Below are 27110 nucleotides of genomic sequence, written 5' to 3' on the forward strand. Positions count from 1 at the left end.
CTTCAATAGTACACTGACCCAGGGATCTCGGGGAAAATCCCCTAACTTGGGTTTCTTCCTCCAGGAAAAAGGAAGTAATATCGATCCCCCCTCTTACTACGCGATTCAGGGAAGATAGTGATATAAACTGTAAAGTGCAGTACACAAGTAGGTCATTTCCAGTAGAGAGTGATGGAGTGAGATTAAGGCAGCCTGAGGCAGGAACGAACGAGAGAGGAAGAAGGATAGAGCGGGAGCTCCGATCAGATCCGAGGGACCCGGGCCAAAAGTTTCCTGCGTTGAACCTGCCGCGTCCTCACCGTGTCTCTGCGGAGTTTGCGTGGTCTCCGGGTCCCGCAGGGTCCAGGACGCACCGGCTCGCTCCCTGCTCTTCCTTCAGGGACCCGCTGGCATTCCTGCAGCCCGGCGCCCCAAGCGCCTCCTTTCACGGCCTCACCGCGCTTTTCTGGGGGTCCTAGGCGGAACAAGGGCGCGGTGGGCAAGGAGGGAAGCGGCCAGGGGCGGTCGCCGCTCCCGGGATCTATAGCAGCTGAGCACGCCCGCCCGGAAGGCTGGGGTCCTGGGCCGCGCGAGCCACGCGGGAACGTTGGGTAGCAAGGCGATGTGGGGCTTTGAACCGAGAGGCGGCTGGAGGAAAGGGGGCGCGGGAGAGGGGGCCATTGGCAGCGCGGCTGGGGAGGGTTGGCAGAACTCGCTCCATCTCCAGTTTCCCAGGCAGCGTCCCTGCTTTCGGGCTGATCCTCAAGGCGCTCTCGGAAGAGAAACCTGTGGTACCGTGAAAGCGACTTCCTGGGGCCTCTGGGGCCTTTTCCAGGAGTGCCTGGGGATGAGGTGGAGAGGAATCTGCGGCCACTGAGGGACGACTAGGCTGCGAAATTGACCCTCACGGCACCCCGTCCAGAATTTACGGGACCCGGGGCGGTGTGCGTGGTTGTGGGTCTGTGAGACTGGGAGGGCGTTGGGCAGGGAAGCGCGTGTATACTTAGGACGCAGGCAGTAAGTGTGGCGGTGAGGGTGAGGCGGGAAGGTTGGCGCTCTTCGCCAAGCAGACATTGGTTTAAATGCAGAGCTGAACTGAGAGGCTTCGGAGACAGCGAATTTGGTCAGTTTTCTCTCTCTGTCTCTGCGACCAATTACATTTTAAAATAAAAGCTCAATGGAAGCGAACAAAACCCAAACCATTAATCTCGTGTACTATCCCCGTGGAGGCGTTAAATCTGGACTTAAACCTACAATCAGGAGCCAAGAGGAGCGCCTCGAGTTGCGCTCTCGGACTCTGGTAGACGCCGGGGTTGGTTCCCGTGGACCAGTTTACGGAGCCATCTGGACACCGGGACAAGCAGAGCCCAATGCCCCAGAGCCCGCGTCCTGTCCTCGCCCTCAACTCCCCTACCGTGCTGGTCCTCCCGCGGGTGGGGCCCTCTTTCACCCACTTCGAGATCCCGAGGTCCCTGCACCCCGAAACGGGTGGATCAGCCTCCTCCTGTTCACCTGAAAGGAGGCGACGGGCCTTGAGTTCAGGCAGGACAGGCAGCCGGGTCCAGCTGTCGCCCCGTAGGTCCCCGCCAACCACCCCCACCCCCGCGGCCCCTCTGCTTTGCATGAGAAGGAGCCCAGCTGGGGCGGGGGCGGGGGCGGGGGCGGGCCACTCGGGACTCGGTCAACTATAGATTCCAGAAAGGGGCGGTTGGGTCGAGAGCGCTTGCGGCGAGAACCGAGACAGCTGGGGACGGGGGGAGCGTGGGGACCGCTCGATTGGACCAGCCCCTCCCCGCGGACCTCACCCAACGCAGAGGGCTGGGGAGGCGCCTCGGGGTCCGGGTGGAGGAGGAGAGGACCCCGCGACACGCATCTCTTGGCGCCTCCCGGGGTCCTGGAGCACCGCGTAAGGGTCGGCTTGTTCCTGGAAGTGTTGGGCCCGCAGGAGGAGCACAAAGCCAAGTCTGAATCCGCGAAGATAGCCTGCTAGGTTGGAGAACCGCCCTTCCAGTCCCCAGCCCTGCCCTGAGCCCCGGCCTGGGAGAGAGTCACCGAGGGGGCTGATACAAGAGAGAACCAGCTCCAACGCCGCCCTCCCCGCAGCGAGGAGCCAGAGCCCAGGTGTAAGAGGAGGGGGTGCGGAGAAGCCCCCGCACCCGGAGGTCAGGATGGGCGGAGCGCCAAAAAGGCGCACCGCGGCCTCTGCTTCGGCTTCCAATGACAAGGTGGCGGGCGGCAAGGCGAGGACTGCCGGCGGGCCTCGGGGCTGCAGGGCGGTGAGGGCGGAGGCGAGGAGGCAGGAAAGGGGCGTTGGCAGAGCCCTAAAACCCCAGTCCAACGGAGCGCAAACCAAATTCGCTGTAGCGGCTTCCCGGTTCGTCCGAAGAGGGTATTCCATTTGCAGAGCGTTGGAGTCCCTGCTGGCCCAGGTTCTTTGCAACTGCGGTTCGGCACGCACTTCCCCCAACTTAGCTCCCGGCCCTGAGTGGGCTCTCTGAGCCCCGCACTGGGAATGGGGTCAAAAGGCCAATCCCCAAATACATGGCTGGCTATGCATCATTATTTCCTTCCCCGCTAGGGCCGAATGCGCCTTCCTAGCACCCCTTCCCCCAAGAAACAAAAAAGGGGAGCAAAAGCGAGACTGCCCAACCCTGCCACCTCAGACTTCACTTCGGGAGAAATCCCGGTAAGCATAGAAATGAAGCGTCGAAACGAAATTTGCTATTTGACTGGCATGGGCCAGGGATCTAGAGTGACTCTTCGAGGCTAAAGCTCTCAGGACCGGGACCTGACCCCCATGTCTGGGATAGTCCGCCCCCGTGGGCAGTGATCCCGCGTTTATACTCCAAGCAGAAAAAGGGAGATATGGCTCCACGAGGAGTGAAATACGGAGGGTGTGGCTGAGGGTGTCGGGGGAAGCCCAGGGCCTGGAAAAGGGGAGGACGAGTGCCAGTGCCGGGCCCGCTATGCCCTAGCGCTGCACACCCCAAGCCACTGCAGCCTCTCTGTGGAGCCCCGAGGATGGCCCCCCTTTCCACCGCCACTACCACCATCCCCCAGCCGCCGCCGCTGACACCCCGCAGTTTCCCGCCTAGTCGTTTGTTTTTGTGTGTAAAAGGTGTCTCCGGATCACAGTTTTCTCACAACTTCTCGCCGGGGTTGCAACTCCTCACCCGAGGCGCTTCCCCACCCACTCCTTTCCCCCGCCCCGGCGCCGCGCCTGTGGTCTCCCCCGCCCCCACGAGGAAACCTCCGAATCAACTTTGCAAGACCGCGCTGGGAAACAGACACCCAGATCTCCCAGTGATCGGGACCCGGTGGACTTTGGCTGGATTGAGGGAGGGGTCACAAAAGGAGGGACCGGAGGAGGGAGATTCTGCTGCCAAGCGCCCTCCCCTATCTACTCCCCCAAGATGTGCGCTATGCCCGGGGCAAACTTCTAGGCCAAGAAAGGAAGAAGGGGAAAAAGAAAAGAAAAGAAAGCCAACACCTGCTGAATTGCAAAGTCCAACAGTACACCAGGGCCGCCGAGGCTCCCGGACCCAGCTGCACCCCAACTTTCAACAAGGCTCGATCTTAGATGACTCCCACCCTCCAGCAGAACTTGGCCCTCCGCCTGCGCCTACCCCCGCGCTCTCTCAGTCCCTCCCACCGAAACCGACGCCTTACCGGAGCAGGAGGGGGCCCGGGCACCTCGCTGCCCGCCGCCCGCACCGCGCCGGGCCGCGGATGCGGCCGCCACTGAGCCTCTAAACGCGGTCTCCCGGCACTCTCCCGGGCCGGGGGATGCAGAATGGTTTACAGAGGGACCTCGAGCCGCTGATTGGTCGCTGGCCGCCGTGACGTCGGCGGGCGCTGCATTAAGGCGAGGGGGCTTCCAGAGCTCAGCCAACAGCCAGGAGCAGTGACCGAGCCGCCGGAGCTGGGGAGAGACGCGCCGGGGCGGCGGTCTGGGCCAGGAGACCAGGGACAGAGGGACGCTTGTCCGGGGACAGCCAGCAACGAACCGCGGCCCGGGCGGCGACAGCGGCTGCCTGTGCGGAGCTGTTCCAGTCGCACAGAACTGTAGCTGCTGCACCAGGACGTTTTTTTTTTTTTAAAGCTCTCCAATCTACTCTCCCTGCCCCCCGACTCCTCCCGCTGCAAAAGAAAAAAAAAAAAGGAAAGAAGGGAAGAGGCTAGAAGGGAAACTCAGATTTGCCACCACAACGAAAAAAGAGGGGAAAAGGAAAAGAAAAAGTCGAGCGACTGTGGGGTTGGACGCAGGCCGCCGGAGCGTGGGCCGAGCGATGCGGGGCTGCGCGCCCAGGCGGCCGCGAGTTGAGACTGGAGCCACGATGCACGGCCAGGCGCGGTGAGGAGCCAGACCGTATCACCTCCCCGAAGGAGTCCAGGCGCAGGGAGGGCCGTCCCGAGAACACGGAGGCCGCCAGGCAGGCCACGGGCCGAGGTGACGGGGCTAGGGCGGTGGGGAGCGAGCGAGCGCACCTGGCCGCGTCCGCCCGGAGTTCTCTCTCTCCGCTCTCGATCCACACAAACACTTCTCCAAAAGGGGGGAAACCTAAGCAACAACAACAATCAACAACGAGATCTTCCTCCCGCCCTCCCCTCCCGCCCTCCCCCCTCGGCCTGCCCCCGCCCCCTCCCCCAGGCCCACGGCGGGCGCCCAGCGTGTCCCGACCCGCTGCGCGATGCCGGCAGTTTAGGATCCAAAGCTTCTCTACTCGTTTTGTTCTTTTCTATCATAAAAAGAGGAGGGGAAATCCCGGCGTCAGGCAGCCCGGCACACACACCCTCGCCCTCATACCCCGACAAAAGCAGATGCACTTTGACTTCTGACAGCTCTACCTCAAGCCGGAGAGAACTCAGTGGCGCTTTCCCCGCCAGCCGAGCTCGCCGCGTCGTCCTCTTCCTCCTCCGTCTCCGTCTTATTTATTTATTTCCGTTCCCGTCGCCGTTCTCGGTGACCTTCATTCCTCCGCGGGCTCCGGGCAGAAGAGTCGCTTTCTCGCCCGCCTGAGACTCTTTTCCTTGCCCCAGGAGCTGCGGCGGCGCTGCCGTGCCCCGGGGCCTGGGACTCCCGGGCTGCACGCTCCGCCGAGGCGCCCCCCCGCCGCCCCATCAGCCTCGTTTCCCCTCTTTTGATTTCCTGTTGCGCGGTTTTGGCTCGCACCGCCGAGTGTGTCTCCTCTTTTTGGAGGGGCTGGGGAGCTTGTGCCGGTCGTCTTCAGGACTCGTCCCCTCGCCTCCGCCTGCGCTTCTCCCTCCGGGCCTCACCCGACCAAACCAAAGACCATGGTGCACTGTGCCGGCTGCAAAAGGCCCATCCTGGACCGCTTCCTCTTGAACGTGCTGGACAGGGCCTGGCACGTCAAGTGCGTCCAGTGCTGTGAATGTAAATGCAACCTGACCGAGAAGTGCTTCTCCCGGGAAGGCAAGCTCTACTGCAAGAACGACTTCTTCCGGTGAGTACATCCCTCGCGCGCCTCTGCTGCTCCGTCCCCGCGGGCCCTTCGGATCTGGCCAGCTTCGGATCAGAGGTCAGCGTGGCCACCTTAGGAGCTGCCTTTGGAGAGGGCAGCCAAGTGCCGCGAGCGCCTGCCTTTTCGCCAGCTGGCGCGCTGGGCGCCCGGGACGCGGCCCTGCTTGCGTCCTGGAAATTGTGGGTCCGGGCTTGGCTGCACGTGCCTGGAAAGAAAGGGTCTGAGCCCGCCTCTGAGCCAGAAGCCCCTCCAAGCTGGGAGGCGATAGCGCAGCCTCCGCTGTTGTAGCCCAGGCTCCTGTCTTTCCTCCCGCCGAGCTCTCCAACAGCTGCATTCTCTGGGCCTCCCGGGTTGCTCGCCCTCCAGGCTGAGCTCAGAAGCCCGGGCTAGCTCCATGCCACTACCTTGCAGTCTCAGAGAGGTCTTGGCGGGAACCACGGAGCCTTTTGCGTGGAGTGTCCGAGTTGCCTGCGTGGCAGCGACAGGGCTCAGCCCTGAAGCCTATCCTGCACGGCCCAGGGTCTTCCTGAAATCCGGATGGGCCTCCCAGCGCCGGCCTGGGCAATCTACTGCACCGCGGCCTGTGAAGCGCCCCGAGGCTGCAGCCTCCGCGAAGACCTTTCCCCCTGCTTCCCCGGCTGCCCCGCTTGGCAAGAGGTTAGGCCTCCGCGCAACGCCGACCTCGGCTCTGAGGCGCAGGCTCCGCTCGGAGCTCTCGCAGGCACTGACCGCCAAGGCCGGCCGCCTCCTTGCCGAAATCCGGGAAAAAGCCGAGACCTGGCTCGTGTGAGTCAGGCGACTTCTCCGGACGCCCCTTCTCCATTTAGCATTTTAATTGTATCCTCTTAAATTCACTATCTTGCCGCCGAATCCGCACAAACACACAAGTCAACAGAGAAGAACAGGAGCAAAAGCGAATTGTAATCCCCCTGTACGAGTTAGAAGTCTCCCGGGTTGCTTGGCTGAATTGGTCTCTGCTTTTCTCTGAGCTTGCGGTGACAGATCAAACTAGGGGACGGGGTAGGGGTTCGAAACCACCCGGGGCGCTTTGCTCAGAGCCCCGGGACGCGCTGTTCCCAATGCCTCCCCGAGACGGGCGGCTCTGGTTGCGGGGGACCGCAAAGCGCTAGGTACGCTGGTATTGCTGGGAGGAGGCACAGGCTGAGCCTCTGAGCCTCAGTCCGCCGCGCCAGCGGGAGCCGGGCCGGAGAGTGGCGAACGGTGCTGGCTGCCAGTGGGCCCCAGAGGCCTGGCTCCCGCGCAGCGCGGCCCGGCACCTAGAGCCCCGCCGCGGCTCCAGCTTGCGCCAAACTGCCCGGCTTGAACGTGGCGGCCCTGCTGCGGCCGTCTGGGCTCTCCGCGGCTGTTGACCCGCGGAGGGACTGGACCTTGCCAACTGCCAGCCTGTGTGCGGGCCCTTTTGCGGTGAAAGGTGACGCTAGGAGAGAAAAGCAAAGCTCGGGGTGCATTTATATGGAACTGTAATTCGAATTTGACTGTTCTCTGAATCTAATCGGAAAATAAGTGCCTCCCTCCTCTTCCCGTCGGCGCCTTGCCTCCTTCTTAGCAGCGCTTTACTTTTCTCCTCTGAGACAACGCTGGGTGTGAGGCTAGGGGTGGGGGCAGCTTGGGCCCCTCGCTCTCTCGCTCTAACCATGTATATTTCCTCCCTGACTTCACTGGTGCCCCGCGCTCTCTCCTCCTGCATTCTTGCCTACTTAATCGGCATTCTGCCTTTCTTTTTGACTCTCTCTTCTTTTTCCTTTTCCTCGTCTCCGACTTCCTCCACTTTCTACCTTTCTTTCTCTGTCGTCCTTCTCCTGGCCCCTGTCTTCCCCTGCCCCTCGCCAACCTGCCCCCCTGCAGGTGTTTCGGTACCAAATGCGCGGGCTGCGCGCAGGGCATCTCCCCTAGCGACCTGGTGCGAAGAGCGCGGAGCAAAGTGTTTCACCTCAACTGCTTCACCTGCATGATGTGTAACAAGCAACTCTCCACTGGCGAGGAGCTCTACATCATAGACGAGAACAAGTTCGTCTGCAAAGAGGATTACCTAAGCAACAGCAGTGTCGCCAAAGAGAACAGCCTCCACTCGGGTGAGGCCCCAATTCCCGGCTCGCTAGGGGCGGGCGGGTCCTGGGGGAGGACGGCCTGCCAGGGCCGCTGCTCACCTGTCCCTTCCCTCTCCCCAGCCACCACAGGCAGTGACCCCAGTTTGTCTCCGGACTCCCAAGACCCGTCGCAGGATGACGCCAAGGACTCGGAGAGCGCCAATGTGTCGGATAAGGAAGGGGGCAGCAACGAGAATGACGACCAGAACCTGGGCGCCAAGCGGCGAGGGCCGCGCACCACGATCAAAGCCAAGCAGCTGGAGACGCTGAAGGCCGCCTTCGCTGCTACGCCCAAACCCACGCGCCACATCCGCGAGCAGCTGGCTCAGGAGACCGGCCTCAACATGCGCGTCATCCAGGTCAGGACCCCGGCGTGCCACTCAGTTCCCCCCGAGTCTTACATGGCTCTTCCAGGCAGGCACCCAGGCCGCCCAGCTTCGAGGAGGGGAGCTAGTCCCTGGAGGCTGGCGGAGGGGTAGAGGAGAGGTCCGAACACATCCTTATCGCGTGCGACCTTTGAAGCGCCGCTTGATGGGTAGAGCTTCTAGAAATCCCTATGCTTTCTCTTCTCGGTCCCACGCAGGTGATAGTGGTGGAGGAGAGGGAGGGACGGGGAGCTCAGCATGAGGCCGGAGGAGGGGGCACTGTCGGACAACGCGGCCAAAGTTGGGATCTTTTTTCTGCACCACCACCCCCTGTTGGGAAGGAGCCGAGAGGTCGCTGTGCATACCGGAGTTAATCGATTCCGCTGGCTTCTGCACAACGTGATCTTCCTCTGCGTCCCCAACCCCAACTTTGTGGGTCTCTAGCCCCAGTTAGACAAGCCCCAGAGCAGAGACTTTCCCTCCAAAGAGAGGTGGAGCGTCCTGGTTTGAAGGAGAGGTGGTGGGGCGGGAGTCGGGTCGGGACCGCTCTGCCTCGGGCGGTGCAGAGTGGGATGGGGAGCCGAGACTGCCATCTGGGCACCTGTGCTGGGTGCGTTGTGAGAACTTGAGATTGCATATGATTCGGGCCCCCAGCGTTGCGCGCAAGGTTAGGTGTGCGGTTCGCCAAGCCTGGAGGCTCTGCGAGGGGGTGGATGGACGTGCCTGGGAGGCTGAGTCTGCAGTGGGTACACATATACAGGCTGCCCTCGGAGGAAGGCCCTTTGCCTCTTCGGAGACTGTGTCAACGTGTGCACACGTGAATGGGAGGTTGCATGTCTGTGTCACTATCAGTGAGAGACTGTGGATAAGTATGTTTGGCACTAGGAGATTGTGCGTGGGTGTGAAAAGGAGATTTTGGGTTTTGGTGTCACTATCATTGGGAGACTGAGTGTCAACAGGAGGCTGTTTAATTCACTGTCACTATCATGCAGGGGAGGGGGCTGCCAGGAATGCAAAAGGGAAGCTTTGTGTGTCTGACACTGTTTGGGGAGGTTGAGTGTCTATGTGTGTACAGCCCCCAAGAAGCTGTAATTGTGACAGTGACTGTTAGAAACAGCTCCAACTGCCTCACGTCGGGCAGGGCGGCTTGCCCAGGTCCTCCTGTGGGGAATCCTGTTCACCATTGGCTCAGAGGCCACCCTGAGCGGTCCTACTCAGAGACACCCCCCCATACACAACACACACACACACACACAGACATGCACACACTCTGGTAGCCCAGAATAGGCGAGCTAGGCTGTGGAGGGGTGAGGGGCCAGGCCCAGCACACCCGAAGTGGGAGGTGCAGTCTCGGTGGCCTCACCCCGCGGCGTCTGTGCTTCAGGTCTGGTTCCAGAACCGTCGCTCCAAGGAACGGAGGATGAAGCAGCTAAGCGCTCTGGGCGCCCGGCGCCACGCCTTCTTCCGCAGTCCGCGCCGGATGCGGCCGCTGGTGGACCGCTTGGAGCCGGGCGAGCTCATCCCCAATGGGCCCTTCTTCTACGGAGGTGGGTGTGCTGCCGAGTGGCCCGGCACAGCCAGGCGGAGTTAGCTTCGTTGGAAGCGGGTGGTAGCGCGGGAGGCGCTTTCGCTTTCTATAGAGAAGCGAAGAGTCGGGGAGAGATGGTAGAAGGATGAGGAGGAAATCAAGGGGAGATAGTGAGACCAAAGACCAAATTCCCGACCCTGAATGAGGCGGGCGGGCAGGTAGGGAGCAGCTCCTGTGTTAGCACCAAGCCTGCTCTCTGCTCCCAGGCCCTCAGGGGAGCCCCCCAAACGGCGAGTTCCCCGCGTTGCCTTCCCGCTGCACCCAGGGCCCCGCCCTGACATCCTCTTTCCCGCCGCTCCGCAGATTACCAGAGCGAGTACTACGGGCCCGGGGGCAACTACGACTTCTTCCCGCAAGGCCCCCCGTCCTCACAGGCTCAGACGCCAGTGGACCTGCCCTTCGTGCCATCATCAGGGCCGTCCGGGACGCCCCTGGGCGGCCTAGAGCACCCGCTGCCCGGCCACCACCCGTCGAGCGAGGCGCAGCGGTTCACCGACATCCTGGCGCATCCCCCAGGGGACTCGCCCAGTCCGGAGCCCAGCCTTCCCGGGCCTCTACACTCAATGTCGGCTGAGGTCTTCGGGCCCAGCCCGCCTTTCTCGTCGCTGTCGGTCAACGGCGGGGCGAGCTACGGGAACCACCTGTCTCACCCCCCAGAAATGAACGAGGCGGCCGTGTGGTAGCGGGGTCTCGCACGGTGCGCGGAGTTCGTGGTTGTACAGAAACGAACCTTTATTTAAGAAAAATAGAAAAATTAAAAAAAAAACTTAAAAAGCAAGTACCCCCTCCCCCTTCCTCCAGCCTCGGGGACCATTTTCCGTCTGGGGAGACCGGATGGGAAAGGGGGACACGAAATAGGATCCAAATCCGCCTGGAGGTAGGACTGGGATCCACGCGCTGGCTGGCAAGGTGCAGAACTGGGGCTCCGGAAGGGAAATGCAGACCTCTCCCCACCTCCCACCTGGAGCCAGATCCGCGGACACACTCCGCGGGTGTGCGTGCCTGGCCAGCGGGCGGCACAGCAACACCCGTGGCTGCCTCGGGGGCGCACAGCCAGTGGTGACACCAGGAGCCGCAGGGAGAGAGGCCTCGAGGCGCAGCCGGGTGAGGGAGGTGAAGTGGCCAGGGCACTCCCAGGCCAGCCAGGAGGGTTCTGGCTCTGGGAAATCTCTTATTAGTGTTGTCTCAGAATTCAGCAACAGCGACAACAAACTCTTATAGCTTCAGAAACGCCGACCTGCTGTGCATCAGGTGGGACTATATATATATATTTTTTGTCTGAGTTTTTTGGTTTTTGTTTTTGCCAAATTGCAAAATTCTAAATGTAAAGCCCTCAGTATCAACTCTTCTACCTTCACAAAGCTCACCACACACCCACAGATACACACACAGACATACTCCATAGAATGGTCTCCAGCCAGACCGCTCAGTAAAATGACTTGAACATCAGCTGTACAAGAAAAGTATTCTACCTTCACACACAAAACGTTAAAAAAAAAAAAGACTATTGAACTAAAAACAGTCAACTGTTTACGTATAATGTTAAATTCAGGAGTTCAGTGTTTTACTAATATATCCTATTTTGAAACCTCTTGTTCAAAAACAAAACGTTTTGAGCAATCAACCAAAATTGTTCATTTTCTCTTCCTGTAGATGTTCTGACAGATTTGCAGGGCTCGCAGCTCACTGTGCTAGTATGTAAAAAGGTGTTGTTTACACAAGGCAAAGAGAAAACATGATATTCAGACACTTGCCAAATAGAATAATTATAGCACAAATACTGTAAAGGTGCCTGGCACCACAACCTGAGAAAGTGTTAAAAAATAAAAAAAGTGTTACAAGGTTTAAAAAAAAACATCTTTGCTAATTTTTAGTCCTGTTGAACATTCATGGAATTGTTAATATGACTTATATAGACCCACACAGGTTTTATTTTTGTGTCTTTAAAATAAAAGTCCAAAATATTTAAATTTTATGGTCAAATATGCAGTCAACAGCTGCTACTTTTTTCTTTATATTTTAAATTTCTCATATGTCTTTTATTGTTCTGATAAACCTAAGCTTGTGTGACCTCCAGTGCATATTAGACCATTCACTGTATGAAAGAAAACATGTTGAATAAATTTGTGAGTTTTTAATAAAAATAGAAAATCTGATGTTTGGTGTGTTATTCGATGTTTTAACAACTGATGGGGAGACCTGTTGGGGAGCTGAATGACCCCTCAGAAACCAGGAGAAAGAGAGGCAGGACTAGGGTATCTGTTTTTACCTTGTCTGGGGCTGAACTCCTTTGCTAATGCCAGCCAAGCTTTTCTCCCTGGCTCCCTGCTGTTATTAACTACAGATTTGCATTCTGTGGATTTAACTGATACAGTTGAAGAGATATTTGCTGATAAGTTAATACAGAATTTGAAATGGAAATCAAATCCATGGCTAAAAATGAGTGGTCCCAGTCTGTGATTAGACATGAGATCCCGTGCACTCTCTCTCTCCAGCTCTCTGCGCATGCAAAACTGGACTTGTAAATGTCAGTTACCTGTAAATATATAGTTAGAGGTGGTCCTTTTCAGTTTCAATTCACTTCCCATAGATAATCCTGCTTTCTAATTTAGCGGTTTGAAAGATAACATAAAATGAATGTACAGTACGGCTAGCAATGAAATACTTTAATCCCTTTCACAGAACGGATATGAAATAGTTGTTTTATAGTATTTGTTACATTTGAAGTTCCCCAGAAGGAAAACTATTTTGCCTGGCACAAGATACATATTACGTTTCTCTGAAAGATGAGCAAAAATAACCAATATAGAAATCAAATTTCAACTGGGAGTTGCCAATAGGTTCTGAAAAGTACTTCAGTCTTTTCCAAGCCTTCATTAAACATGGAAGGAATTCAAATGTTTTATCTACTATGAAAAACACCTGTGTGTGTTTGAATATCAAATGCTATTAGAGTTCCAGAATTTCTTTTCCATATCACCTAGATTTCAGTCTGGATTATTTATTTCCTTATTTAAAAAACCAAAGGTTTTACATTAAATGGTATGTAATTTCTAGTGTTGTTTTCATATTTTAAGACACAACCAAGTGTATCTTTCCTGCAGAGAAGGCTTTAAAATAAGCAATATTTCACTGCATCCATATGACGGCTTATCTAATGGGGAGGATTATCAGGGAGGAACCTGACAGTGTTCTTTCAGAAATCCAAATTTATGAAATACAGGGGAGACTTTTACTCCTAGCCTCTGCATGCAGCACATTTCTTTATCTGCTTTGTATGCAATCACTGGATCGGCTTGTTTTTGCCCGTTTAGCGTTTATATACATTAAATCATAGCCAACTTATTCATTATAGCTACCCCCTTTAAAGACATTCATTTAACTGAACATACGCTCATTGGAAGCTGTATTTTCCTATCAAGGCTGCTGAATTATTTAGCAGCTTTATTGTGGAATTGGGTACTTGATAAGAAGCGTTTTAGAGTTGGGTGCTCAGTGTGGACTTAATTCTTCTCTCTGACTCCATGGCAGCAGTGCAGTCTCTCCCCCTTGGTGCTGCATCCTGAACCCCAACAAATACCTGAATAGGTGGCAAGGCTTAGCAGCCAAATTTGAAGCCACCAAGAGAAGGAGATCTAGAATTGTCAGGGACTGTTCTCCGTCCCAGGAGAGCCCCAGTACCTACCTCTGGCCCTGAGGTGCAAAGAAGCACTGCACCATCCCCATGAGGCCCGGCTGGGAGCTCCTGGGAGAGGCTCGAGGGCAGGAGGGGATCACCACGGTCCTCTCCCACCCAGGAGGGAAGTCTCCTCTCCGGCTTGGCTTGGTAGCCTGGTTTCTTCCCGCGGCCATCTTAAAGCCACCACCTCTGTGCCTCTCGCCACCTGCCCTGAGGGTTCCAGCAGCAGGGAGCCACCATCTGTCCGGGGAGAGGGAGTTGAAGCTCACCCACCCAATTTCTCCAGACTGGAGGATGCTAGGGGGGCCTGCTCTAGGGCGAGACAAGGTGAGGGAGCACTATGCATGGAGAACCAGACAAACACTGGCAGGGGCCTGGGACCTGGGGTTTGATGGCATCTAAGAAGAGAGGCAGGTAAGTACCTGGTTTTCCTAAGCTCTTGAAACTCCTGGTCATGTGAACAGTTGATTGGGACAATGAGGAGGGGTATTCAAAGTCACACCTGCCCATCCTCTGCTATTCCCACATCTGTCTGCCACTTTGCAGCCCTTGGGCAGCAGGCAGAGGAAGTGTGAGTGGGGAGACCCTCCGACCTTCTCTGGAGAAGGCTGTTCTTTTGGGAGAGTGCTCCCCTTTACACCCATTCCCCGTCTCATCTCATCTGCTGTCATCTCTAGAGCCCTCAGATGTTTCAATTTCTTCCAGGAGGTATAGTCTTGAAATATCCCCTCTGATAGTCCACCCTCTATGTTCATCCCCATCCCCATGAGGAAACCCCTCCTCCCTTCTCAAGAAACTAGAATGCAAGTAGGGAGGGCCCCCCAGAGAGGGCATTTAGGAGGCTGCTCTCCTGCCGCTCTCAACTTCTCTCAGTTGCATCTTAAGTCCTAGAATTCTTTCTTCTTTCCTCCACTTCTGGAGTCACCCCCCCCTCCCCCCCAGTATGTTGTGAGAAAGCAGGGGAAGCATTTTGGGGTCCTGGGATGTGTGTGTGACAGGAGTAGAGTGGTCTTGATTTCTTCCTCCAAAGGCTTCCCAAGTCAGGGGGGACCAGGACAGAAAAGGGACAGTAGGTAAGCAGGTGTAGAGCATTTCCTGCCTAGAACTATCCAGCAGTGTCCAGTTTGCATGGCAGCTTAGAAATGGTTTCTGACCTGCTTGTTTCCCTCCCCCTTTTCTCCCTTTTCTTTACCCCAAGGCCAGGTTTCTAAGCATTATTAGTGTCCAAAATAGGAAGGGAAGAGGACTGGGGGAGGTAGTTTCCTAAATGTCGGGTAAGAGAAACATTTTTGTCCTTTGAAGCCCAGGGCAACGGCCGCCTGTCGAATCCTGCCGAGCATGCTTTTGCTCTGGACTCCCCAGGCACAGACCCCAGACTGCAATTACAGGGGATGTGTTAAAAAAAAAAAAAAAAAAAAAAAAAAAAGCTGTTTCCTTGCAGACGGTGAAATGCAGGGGGTTTTTTTTGCCCGAGTCCCCTGCCTTGGGTGCCCCAGCCTCGTCTGGCATTCTTTCCCTTCCCTGTCTGAGGGTGGCTATCCTAAGTCAGGTTCTCCTTTCCCTCTGCAGCCACCTAGGAAGGGGACATGGGACAAGCCACACTAAAGTGGTGGTCTCTCATTGTTCTTGACATTGAGGGCATATGAACGCTGTGAAAGTCAGGGACCCTTCCTTCCCTCGGGTTCCACAGGAGACACTGGGGAGCTGAAGGTTCCCCAGGGTGTCCAGCTGTGGAATCCAACTGGTGTGGGCTGTACTCAAGAAGGTACACACAAGGTACCCCTACCGTCTGTTTTATGGATCCTTTTGAGGCAGTTTCTGGTTAGGGTGTTCTAGGTCTCTACAGGTGACCTCAAACAGATACTGGAAGGATAGACCACTTTGTACTCACTCTTATCACCCCTTATTGCAGTTTCTGCTTACATGTCTGTTTGCCCCTCTGGGCTGATCACCGTCAGAAGAGAATCTAACTTACACATCTTTGTATCTCTTGTAGTAGTGCCTGCCACATAGCGGGCAGTCAGGGAATGCTTGATGAAGGAAAGAGAATATAAAGGGATTGTATCTTTCCACGTGTCTGGGTGCAATTAAATCGATTGTATTAAGTCTTTACATTTAGAGTCTGCCTGTGCCCCTCTAACAATAGACCAGAGTTTTTCTGCATTTGTGTATCAGTTTCAAGTGTCTGAGTATGCCCTCATCTTTGAACAGCCAGGATATCAATACCGACGGGTGTGCAGTAGAATAATCCTCACTCCACCCCCTTTTCCCTACTCAGATACAGCTACTTGGAGAAGCTACAGAATCAATCTTTATTTATGTACAGCCATAGCGATTTCTAATTATTCCTGTTGGTGAAGATGCCAGCAGTCCGCTGCACACTTACACATGCACATCCCTGACGTAGGATTCCCAAATCCCGGTCAGCGCGTGGTCCCGGACCCAGACTCCTCCAAATTGTGAAATGCCAAACCTGTTTTTGGTCCCAGTCTGTGCGTGCCTGAAAGCGTACCTGAGGCTCTAGAGGCTTACCCTTCACTCCCTTCTTCTTCCCAAATCAGCCACCATGAATCACGGCTACATTACACTTTATTTCTAAGCAAATCTCGGACAAAGCAAATCTCGGATAAACCTTGAGGCACATTTTACGCAAGGCGACATGGGCCGCGCGCCTCACAATCTCTGCTCGGCACCAGAGGCGTCCACGTGCCCTTGCGCGCTCCCGCACCACTGAACACACCCCCTCGACGCACGCGCAGGCGCGCACGCGCACACGCTCCCGAACTGCGACGATCTCCTCAGCCTTCCGGGAGCTTCCGCCTTCATCCTAGCAACGCCCCCAGTGACGCGGCAGGCCCCGCCCCTCCCGCGCGCCTCCCGGAAGTTGCCGGCCCGAAGCTGGGCGCAGGGCTCCGCGCGGTGCGAGCGGTGCTGGGGAGCGGTCTCCCGGCGAGAGGATTCGGCGAGGAGACAGTGTCCGGGCTGGGGCCGCACGTTCACGTGCGCGGCGCGGAGCGAGACCCGCTGACGATGGCGAGGCCGCAGCCCCTGGCGCTGCAGCTGGAACAGTTGCTGAACCCGCGACCGCGTGAGGCGGATCCTGAGGCCGACCCCGAGGAGGGTGAGGCCTGACTGGGGCGAGGCCACGTGCGGACCCGGCGGGATGTGAGGGGCCAGCAACTGGGCCGCGCCGCCTGGCCTACTCTCCTTACCCTTGCGCAGAGGGAAACTGCCTCCCGGGAGGGTTGCCCCCGGGCTTGGGAGGAGGGCTTCGGCTTCTTTCTGACAGGCACTCTAGACTTGGTGCTCCGGTGGGCGGAGCATCCCGAGGACTGGCGAGGAGCTGGTCCTCGGGTTAACTGTTGGTCCAGGGCTGTTGCAGGCAGCCAGAGTCTGGTAGCAGGCTGGAAGTTATCTTTCAGGATGCCCTTACTGGTACTGCCTTAGAAATGAAGAGCAAGTCTCCTCGGCTTTTAAACTCTGCCTGCCGCTGAGAACTTACTTGGAGAGTGAGGGAAGAAGTGGGTTCCCATGGTTCTGTTTAAGCCTCTTTGGGCTTCAAGACACTTGCTCAGGGCCTGACGAATGAGACTCCTGTTCTGTAAGCTGATGTTCAAAGTCTAGTTGCAAGTAATCCTGCTTTAGACTTGAGTCAGAGAAGTGTGAGGAAGGGAGAAGAGGAGGGATAAATGTGAGTTGTGGACCATGTCTTAGGAATATCAGTTGAAGGAACTGGGGCTGTTTAGCCAGGATAAGCGAAGAAAACTCCCTGCGGAGTGGGATGGAGTGAGGATAGAACAGGATGATGGCTCACTTAGAATATTTGAGCGACTGTCACACATGGAAGAGGACTTAGCCCAGTAGTGTACGAACTAAGGCGTAGAAATATAGCCTACTAGTAGTAGCGGAGTCAGCTTACAGCAGCAAGGTAGTAAGTGGTCTCCCTTGGGAGGTAATGAGTTCCCTATTCCGTGAAGTTGGTGGGGATTTTGCAGAGGACATTCAAGTATGAGTTGAAAGGGTTTAACAAGGTTATCCTTAAAGTTTTTTCTAACCTAGAGATTCTGATTACTTTCCCCCCTTCCCCACAGCCACTGCTGCCAGAGTGATTGACAGGTTTGATGAAGGGGAAGATGGGGAAGGAGATTTCCCTGCAGTGGGTAGCATTAGAAAACTGGCATCAGCTTCCCTCTTGGACACAGACAAAAGGTATTCTGGCAAGACCACCTCTAGAAAAGCTTGGAAGGAAGACCACTGGGAGCAGACTCTGCCAGGTTCATCTGGTGAGTAGACATATTTGCATGGTACTATTTGTCTTTCTTCCCTAATTTTTTAGGGCTAAAATCCTTTTTTTTTTTTGTTAATGATCTCTGCAAGACTAGTCTGTGTGCCCTTGCCTCTTATGTTAGGAGAGACCATTGATTTGGCGTTAGAAAGGGCTTTAGAGGTACTTAATTTTTGCTTCATAAAGAATCTAAAGCCCAGAGCAATTAAGTTGCTGTACTCCTTATGTTAGACTAATGGTTCACCCTAAAATGGGGTCAGAGAGAAGGTAGTGCATATCAGGTACTGGAGAAGGCTATGTGTTGAAAAAGCACTGTGTATGCTGCTCTTGGATTTTGACACTTCCTTCAGTTTTCCAAGTCTTGCATTGGGTCAGTGTATAACATTAATTTGTGAAACTAATTTTTTGCCGATGTAGAAGTAACGTTATCCTTCCCTCTTCCCTGCAAGAGAGTTAGGAGAATGTGAACTTGTAGTTTTAAAGCTCTGTAAGTTTCTCAGAGTGGAAGAAGGAGCTGCATATGGTGATTATTGAGTGGGTGCCATCTGTTTCCCTTTAGACAGGTTAGAGGTGCCATGTTGAGGATCCACAGATGATGTAAAAGAAGCTATCATTCAGGTTATGATATCCATGATTTAGTCCTTAATATAGTTCTGGGGGCTTCTGATAAACTCATTTCATATCCTTTGCCTAAAGACTGATAAAGAGGCCAATCATGAGACAAATATTATAATATTTATTGAGCTCTCACCATGTGTCAGACACTGTAGTAAGCTCTTTCAATTAAGTTCTAAGAGCCAAGGACACAGTAAGTCCTCAAAAAATCTTCTCTCCATTATCATTACATGTATCATCTCATTTAATCCTCCCAATAGCCCTATGAGGTTGGCACCATCTATTCCCATTTTACAGTTAAGGAAATCGAGGGGCAGATTGGTTAAGTAACTTGCCCAAGGTCACATAGCTAGTAAGTAAGTGGGAAGAGCCGGGACTCAAATGAGGCAGTCTGACTCCAAGATCTATACTCTTAACTACTACTATGTATGAATATTTCTTAATATGAGAAATGGCATACTTTTAAAGAACTTAAAAGATTATTTCTGTTTACCATTTTTTTTTTTTTTTAAAGATTTTATTTTTTCCTTTTTCTCCCCAAAGCCCCCCGGTACATAGTTGTGTATTCTTCGTTGTGGGTCCTTCTAGTTGTGGCATATGGGACGCTGCCTCAGCGTGGTCTGACGAGCGGTGCCATGTCCGCGCCCAGGATTCGAACCCACGAAACACTGGGCCGCCTGCAGCGGAGCGCGCGAACCTAACCGCTCGGCCACGGGGCCAGCCCTTCTGTTTACCATTTTTTGTACTTAGTTTTTTAATTTTTATTTTTGACAGCCTTCTCTGTCTTGAGTTTATATATAGTTTTTAAAAGAAATACGGAAGACCTATCACATTCTCATAAAATCTTTTATGAAGAAAGTGGTTGGTAACTGATCCCTGTATCTAATAATTATGCTTGCTGTACATGGGACCTTTATGTTCTACCATGGAAGAGACTGACTAATCAGTAAAAACCTGTAAGTATCAGGTGATACCCTAAGCATAAGTAAAACCAGGAGCCTTAACTAACGTTCTGTTTACTTTAGGATCAAATTCAGACTTCTTCCTGACTTGGTCCCTGAGCAACTCTCTAGGCTCATCTCCCACCGTTCTGCACTTCAGTGCACTTTTCCAGTGCTGGACCTTTGCATATGCTGTTTTTCTTTTCCTTTCCCATTCTCTGTCTGATCAGCTGTTACTTATGCTTAGTAAGTAAAATTATAATGTCTCCTACGCCCTTCCAGGTGAGTTAAGTGGTTCCTTCTCTATACACGGTGTACTAATGACATTGTAATATAATTATTGGTACGCATATCTACCACTCCCACCAGACTGTGAAGCCTTGCCCACAGGTATTGCATTCTATTTGTCATTCCCTAGCTTTTATCTATGCTATAAGAGGTGCTTAATAAGTATTTAATAAATATGGCACACTTGTGTGATAGAGAGTGTGCATTTGAGATAGTTAATGATAAACTATGTTTTTTCAGATGCGGGTTTGGGAAAACTAGTAATTCCCTCACACCAGTTGAAATATTACCATTTTTCAAGGTCCAGACCAAAGGCAGCCTCTTCCTTATAGCCTTGCTGAAATTCATTTGTCCTATAGTTAACATTTCTCCCTCCTCTGGGTTATTAAAATTTTGTCACAGCACTTTTAATTCTTCTCTGTATTTTTTTATGGTTCTGTCTTTCCCACTAGAACCTTACATTAGGATAGGACCCATGTTTTATTCATCTTTGTTTCTGTGTAATAAATGTTTGTTGAATTGAATTGAGTACAATAATATATATACATTTTTTGGTAGATGCCAAAGTCCTCTAGTTGAAATGAAAGATATGGCCCGGTATTTGTCTCAAAGTAACGTCCATTTTTTCCTTCTTCCCTGCCTTGTTTAGACGAGGAAATATCTGATGAGGAAGAGTCTGACGATGGAGATTCAGAGGGGCTGGGTCTGGAGGAATCTGATGAGGATGCCATGAGCGCTGCTGAGGAACAGGAGTGTGGTGATGATGGGGACAGTAGTCTGGGCAGGAAGAAGAATAGCAGAAGCGGCTCTGTGACAATCCCAGGCTTCAGTGTCCAGAGCATCAGTGACTTTGAAAAATTTACCGAGGGAATGGATGACGTTGGTAGCAGTGAAGAGGAGGAAGACGAAGAGGAGAGTGGCGTGGAAGAAGGGGATGGCGAGGAAGACGTCGAGGGTGAGAGTGAGGAAGACAGGGGTGAAGACAGGAACAGTGAAGACGATGGCGTGGTGATGACCTTCTCCAGTGTCAAAGTTTCTGAGGAAGTGGAGAAAGGCAGAGCTGTGAAGAACCAGATAGGTTTGTACATGGTTCCCTGTTTGCTTCTTTTTCAGAGTGCGTCTGATCTCTTTTTTGTTTGTTTGTTTGTTTTTGGCTGTTTGCTCTCTTCTGTGTCCTTCCAATTAGTTTGTGACATGCCCCACTTACCTAGAGGCCTAAAGCCCCATTCCTCTCTGCTTAGCCAGCCATTTCTCCACTGAGCTGCTTAGTTCTGCTCTAGTACTTCTGGAAGATTGAGGAGTGTCTTCTCCTCTCCTTGGGCTTTAGCATTCTCTCTCTCATGTAGCAAATATTTGCTTCCAAGATACTGAATTTATTTTCTATAATAGCGAGTGTTTCCCTAGCACAAAACTGTGATAAAGCTGTGCTGCTTAGAGACTGGCATGATGTCCTGTCCCTCCCCCCTCCCCGCCCCAGAAAGATTTTATAACTGAGAAATGGAATTCTCCTTTTTTCTTTCCCAGCGCTGTGGGACCAGCTCTTGGAGGGAAGGATCAAACTGCAAAAAGCTCTGTTAACCACCAATCAATTTCCTCAACCAGATGTTTTCCCTATTTTCAAGGACAAAGGTGGCCCAGAATTTGCCAGCGCCCTAAAAAACAGTAAGGATACTTATGCCATATTGGGATACTTAGAACCACTGGGGTACATTTGAATACACTGGGTTCGTATTTGCAGCACCACGGAGTTGAAGGAGAGAAGATTTGGGTTTAGTGATAATGTGGTATAAAATAGTGGTTTTTAACTTTTTTTAAAAAATAGCAATATAACTCTTTTGTCAAATGAAGACAACTTTGATTGAAATGGATTGGGTGCTTGAGTCATGTCTATTCCACTTTTTTCTCACCTGCCCTCACTTCCCTCTCCCTCTCCCCTTGGCTTTATGGGTTATTTCTTTTTCTTTTTCTTTTTTTTTTAAAGATTTTATTTTTCCTTTTTCTCTCAAAGCCCCCCTGTACATAGTTGTGTATTTTAAGTTGTGGGTCCTTCTAGTTGTGGCATGTGGGATCCCACCTCAGTATGGCTTGATGAGTGGTGCCATGTCTGCGCCCAGGATTCGAACTGGCGAAACCATGGGCCGCCAAAGTGGAGCGTGCGAACTTAACTACTTGGCCACAGGGCCGGCCCCTATGAGTTATTTCTTTAATACTCAGAGAACGCTATTTGAAAACCCACTGGTATTGACCAAAAGGGAGAGAATGAATGACTAGACTCAGTTCATTTAAGTTAGTTGTGTTCTTTGTTGGGAGGTTTCTAGCATGACATGCTAAGATGGTTGTAATCATATCCTCCTTTTGGTTGCATAGAGTGAGAATAGATGATGACTGCAAAGAGAGGGAAAGTTTTGGAAGAGAATTTTAGAAGAGAAAAGGAATTTAGGAATTTTTTGATTCCCAATCCCCTCATTTTACAGATGAGAGAACTGAGGCCCAGAGAAAATGAGTTGCCCAAAGTTACAGAGCTCGTTCATACATTTCAGAGACAAAACTTTAGCTTTTCTGCCTTGCAGTCTAGGAGTCTTTCTCTACCACACTGCCTCCTGTGTGCCTGTGTGCCCAGTGACATCAAAACCTAGGGCAGGGGGAGATTTTGGGTGCCTACACAGTGGTTGGAATTTTTGTTCCTTGTTTGTGTGCTGAGACTTAGTGTTTTCATTTGCTCTTTAAAACTTACTATTTTCTTTATTTTTTTGAGGAAGATTAGCCCTGAGCTAGCTGCTGCCAATCCTCCTCTTTTTGCTGAGGAAGACTGGCCCTGAGCTAACATCCGTGCCCACCTTCCTCTGCTTTATACGTGGGATGCCTGCCACAGCATGGCTTGCCAAGCGGTGCCATGTCCACACCCGGGATCCCAAACGGTGAACCCCGGGCCGCTGAAGCAGAATGCGCACACTTAACTGTTCTGCCACCGGGCCGGCCCCTAAAACTTATTTTTATAATGTCATGGAGTTAGAGTTGGACATCTGATTTGGTGTCTGCCCCTAGGTAGAGTCACTTAAACCATTCAAGATAAATGTGTAGATTTCTAGGGTGGGGAATTCTGTGACCCTTTCTTGTAGGAGAATACCTGGTTTAATGAGGAATTACTTCCTAGGGTCCAGTCTTTAGATTGTTTGTCCTGCCATGCTTGAAATCTCTTTCCTATGTGAAGTGCCTGGACGATCCTTCAGGAACCCTGCAGATACTGGGAAAGTGGGTCTTTTATATCTGCTCCCCCGGTTTTTCTGCCTTCCTCCCTTAAATAAATGATAAATTGGCAGTTTTCAACATTTTTTGAGATTTTTGGAGCACTTCTCTGCTATTTTTAATGCCCTAGTACCCTAATTCCTGGTATGCCTTTAGAATGAGACCTAGGCTGCTCTATATTAAATGTCTGAAATGTTTCAGGATAAGGCCTTTGCTATTTTGTTACTCATTACTCTTCTTGCTTGAGCTTTTCCATTTTTTTTTTTTGGATTCATCTTAAAACATTGATATGTTAAGGGTTAGCCCGTGTCCAGTATAGTGGACACCTTCTTATTCTTGGATACAATTTAGTCTCTTTATTTTACTTTTATTTTTCAACAGTTCTGATCTTTTTAATCTGTCTTTTTTGTACTTAACCAGTTGCCTCTTTGCCTCATTGGTGAATTCCAGATAATCTGACAGATGTCTATTAATCTGACAGGGTGGGATGCGGTGGAAGAGGGAGAGAAAGGAATGTTTGTTTGGTATCACATATTCTCAGATGGGAGGGTGGCGAGTTTTCTAATAACTGGAATGTCTGTGCATCTGAAGGGTAGCTAATTTTTGTTTCTAACCTTATGACAATGTGATATAATATGTTGTATAGCTCCCTGTCTTGGTAAACAGATTTTAAGGAAAATTTCTTGGCTACATTCGTCTGGATGAACAGTTTATACTGTACTATGTAGCTGGTGTGGAACGTAGGCTGAATTTGTGCTGCCTCCAGAAGAAGCATTGGAACTTACTGCTTGGGCTTCCAGTAGTAGTTAGAGTCAGATTGTCTGGGTTTAAATTCCATCTCAGCAGTGGATTAGCTATGTGACCTTGGGCAAGTTACTTAACTTCACTGTAAAACAGGGATAATATGGTTGTGAGGATTAAAGGACATAATCGATAGAAAGCATAGGCACAGTGTTGGGCACACAGCACACCACGAATGTTAGGGACCAGTGTTATGTTTTTCTGTGAAAGAAGCACTTGGCAATGTTCAGCCATGTGAATGATGATCATCAGTGTAACTAACCATGATCCCCACTGTCTTCAGTGGTTTTAGGCTTTTTATTAATGTTCAAATTCCTTGAATAATTTACATTAACCATTTGTTCTGGAAAGTGGTAGTGTTGTAGTCTACTGTAATACTTATAATTCAGCTTCTGCCTCTTATAACTATGGAAAGGTGACCAGAGATTTCCTTATTGCCAAAGCAGGCTACTGCCTCCCTGAAGCATTGCCCCGTTCCTTGAAATCTTTCCCTTTGGCTTTGGTGACACTGCATATACTGTTTGGGTTCTCCTGCCTTTCTGATCCTTCTCATCTCAGACTCTTCTTTTAGCCTCTCAGTGTCAGTTTCATTGCATTTAGGGTCCTGTTCTCAGGTTGTTTCCTTGATATATTCTTTACTTGGCACTGTCATTTACTCTCATAGTGCTGTCAGTAGCCTCTAAAACAGCAGACTTCAGCTGCATTCTAGCCACAGTAAACTGAGCAGCATGCCTCTGTGCCTTCCGCACCCTAAATTCTACTTTTCAGAAACTAAACGAATACCTTCTTCTTTCCCACACTTAGTCCCCACTCACCTTGGTGTTACATGTTGTTATTGATAATTCTTGAACTGTGAATGGATTTCAAAGACTTTTTTTTATATTTTAGTAGCTGCGTAAGTGGTAAGTCATGAAGTAACCTTAGTAAAATTAAGGGATTTTCTATGCACGAAACGGTTTCTCTAAAGAGATTAGCTTTTTCTCTGATTTTCTTTTAAAAAGTTCTACAATTTTAGGAGGTGGGTCTTTTATATTGGTGGCAATAATATATAAGGAAGAAGGCAAGTTATTTAAGGAAACCTCAGTATGGGTTATTTAAAACTTTTCATTATGGAATGTATCAAGCCTATATAAAAGCAGAGAGAATTGTACAATGAACCCATATGCCGTTCCTAGCTAGCAGTTGCCAACTCACAGCTAATCTTATTTCACCTATACTTATACTAACTCTCCCCCTACTTCTGGATTATTTTGAAGCAAATACCAGACATCCTATAATTTTATCAGTAAATAGCATGTAGCTTTAAAAGAAAAGGATTTTAAAAGAAATCACAATACCGTTATCCCACATTAGTACATTAACAATGATTTCTTAATAAGCATAACTGATTTGAATGGATGGGAGAGGTGAGAGGGCATTTCTGTAACAGGCACTGTCTACTGTCTTTTTCAGAGTTTGCGCTATAGCTTTAGATGAAGTGATTAAAGGAAAGCCAAACTTCAGCCATAATAAGTTGACCTTTTAGTGAAATGCATGTTATTAATGTATTTAATGAGATGCATTACAAACTGCAGTGAGCACCATGTTTCATTACAGGTCTAAAATGCAATAAAGACCTTTAATAGAAACAATGGTTGACATTTTGATATTTCCCATAAGCAAAAAAACCTAAGAATACAGAATAATGTAATACAAATATAGAGGAAGTGTTGAAATTTTTTACTTGCCTAAGAGTATAAAAACAAATTCCACTATTAATAAATTACACTTTGTTTGCTCCTCCTCATCTTCCCACTGCTAGTTCATGTTCATCCTCTCCTCTCTCTGTGGTTCCCGCAGCCGCTCAACTATTTTGACTTGAATAGATTAAAATTTTTACTGCTAACTTGACCTCAGCACTGATAGACACGTTAAAGAATAACTTTTTGAATTTTGAGTAAGTCATGGGCACTCATGGAGTCTTGATAGATGATGTTTCTGTTTTGTTTTTTAAATGTTATGTATTTTTAAGCAGACAGCACATTCACATGGCTCAAAATTCAAAAGATACTAACAACTCTATGGAGAAAATCCTCCTTCCCACCTGTGTACCCCTTGCCACCCAGTTCCCTATCCCATAGGCAACCATTATTATCAGCGAAATTCCCCCCTTTTTTAATTACGTAGTTGCCTTAGGTGACGAAGTCAATGAACATCTATTTGAGTGTTCTCTCAATTAACACTTTATGGGTTCATGGCAGAGTTCTCACAAATGATCTGTAGACCCTTGAAATATTCTTAATTACTTGGGATAGGTTTAAGTATTGCTTGGGACAAAGGCACTTGTAAGCTTCTCCGAGTGCAGCATTGTGTAGGATTGAGGACCCTTATTACCGTGAGTAGATGGTAATATTACCGTGGCCTCCATCTAGCCAAGATGATATGAATAAAATTGATCTTTTTGTTTCAGCTGATGGCTATCATTTTTAAAATAGCTTTGCTGTTCTAATTATAAAATTATGTCATGCTTACTTGAAAAATTCAGAAAATATGTAAAAGCATAAAGAGGAAAATAAGGATTACCTGTAATCCTACCGCTCAGAGGTAAACCACAGTTGTCATTTTGATGAATATCCTTTCAAACCTTTTCCTTTGCTTACACACACACACACACACACACACACACACACACACACACAGACCCTTTTTAAAACAAATGGAATCTTATAAATATATACTATTTTGTAAGCTTATTTTTTCTACTTAATATATCATTTCATGTCAGTATATTTAGATGTACATCAGCATTTTCAGTGGCTAAAGAATATTCCGTTTTATAGATTTACTGCAATTTATTTAACCAGTCTGTATTGATGGCTTCTTAGGTTTATTCTAGTTTTTCACTTTTATAAAGCATGCTTTGATAAAATCCTTGTACATACATATTTGTGCAATTTGTCTAAAAGTAGCACTGTCCAATAGAAATCTAATGCAAGCTACATATGTAATTTTAAATTTTCTAGTATCCACATTAAAAAAAAGTAAAAAGAAACAGGTAAAATTAATTTTAATTCTTGTAATATATTTTATTTAACCCAATATATCAAAAATATTATAATTTTAGCATGTAGTCAATATACAAATATTAGAGATATTTTTTGTATATTTTTTCACGTTAAGTTTTTGAAATCCCGAATGTATTGTGTATTTACAGCTCATCTCAATTTGGACTAACCTTCAAGTGCTCAACAGCCACATGTGGCTAGTGGATACTGTATTGGACAGCACAGATCTACATTTCCTGGAAATACAATTACTAGGACAAAGGGGTTGTACTTTTTTTTTTTAAGGCTTTTGGAATATATTGCCAAATTGGCCCTTAGAAGAATTGTAACAATTCAAATTCTCATCTGTAACAGTTGTTTTCCTGCATTCTTGCCACCACAGAGTACTATTGATCTCTTATTTTTCCTAAACTGTAGGTGGGAAATGAAGGCAATCATTTCTTGATAACTTTCTGTTTGAGATTTACATAATGCCTGTTGGCTTAGCACTGAAATGTATGTTATGTTTTGTGTATTTATTAGAGAATGAGTTCTGTGTAGGGAGACTTTTGGTCCCTATTGAGCTACTACCTAATTTGTCCAACCTGGTTCGTTAGGTATTTCTATTACCTAGAGGGTAAAGTTGGATCACTGAGCAAGTGCTTTCCCGACGTCACCAAATGGTGGAACGAGGAGGAGAGTGTGGGAT

The 27110-nt window shown here is 50.2% G+C and overlaps 2 protein-coding genes and 1 long non-coding RNA gene across 5 annotated transcripts in view; 2 read left to right on the forward strand and 1 right to left on the reverse strand.

Annotated features, from left to right (window-relative positions):
- Window positions 1–4064: 4064 nt before the first annotated feature.
- LOC139073933 (uncharacterized) lies at window positions 4065–4962 on the reverse strand. Its single transcript, XR_011523131.1, has 3 exons — window positions 4828–4962; window positions 4661–4718; window positions 4065–4540 (listed from the first exon to the last, which is right to left on the reverse strand). It is a non-coding gene; the product is annotated as an uncharacterized lncRNA (long non-coding RNA).
- A 312-nt stretch (window positions 4963–5274) lies between these two features.
- LHX1 (LIM homeobox 1) lies at window positions 5275–11684 on the forward strand. The gene is made up of 5 exons (XM_070560832.1): window positions 5275–5444; window positions 7329–7555; window positions 7652–7929; window positions 9320–9482; window positions 9827–11684. Exons 1-5 carry the CDS (start codon window positions 5275–5277, stop codon window positions 10204–10206), a joined length of 1218 nt encoding a protein of 405 aa, XP_070416933.1. The 3' UTR covers window positions 10207–11684.
- A 4289-nt stretch (window positions 11685–15973) lies between these two features.
- The window catches only part of AATF (apoptosis antagonizing transcription factor), a 101572-nt gene continuing 90435 nt past the window's right edge, over window positions 15974–27110 (forward strand). For all 3 annotated transcript variants that reach the window (XR_011523132.1, XR_011523133.1, XM_008534576.2), the window contains exons 1-4: window positions 15974–16323; window positions 17294–17485; window positions 19981–20409; window positions 20856–20993. Coding sequence is in view for 1 of the 3 variants with exons in the window: in XM_008534576.2 (XP_008532798.2) it covers window positions 16233–16323; window positions 17294–17485; window positions 19981–20409; window positions 20856–20993 (850 nt within the window). In the remaining 2 variants the exon portion in view is untranslated. The remainder of the gene's footprint in view (window positions 16324–17293; window positions 17486–19980; window positions 20410–20855; window positions 20994–27110) is intronic.

Source organism: Equus przewalskii, chromosome 10 (assembly GCF_037783145.1).
Source record: "Equus przewalskii isolate Varuska chromosome 10, EquPr2, whole genome shotgun sequence".
NCBI classification, from domain to species: Eukaryota; Metazoa; Chordata; class Mammalia; order Perissodactyla; family Equidae; genus Equus; species Equus przewalskii.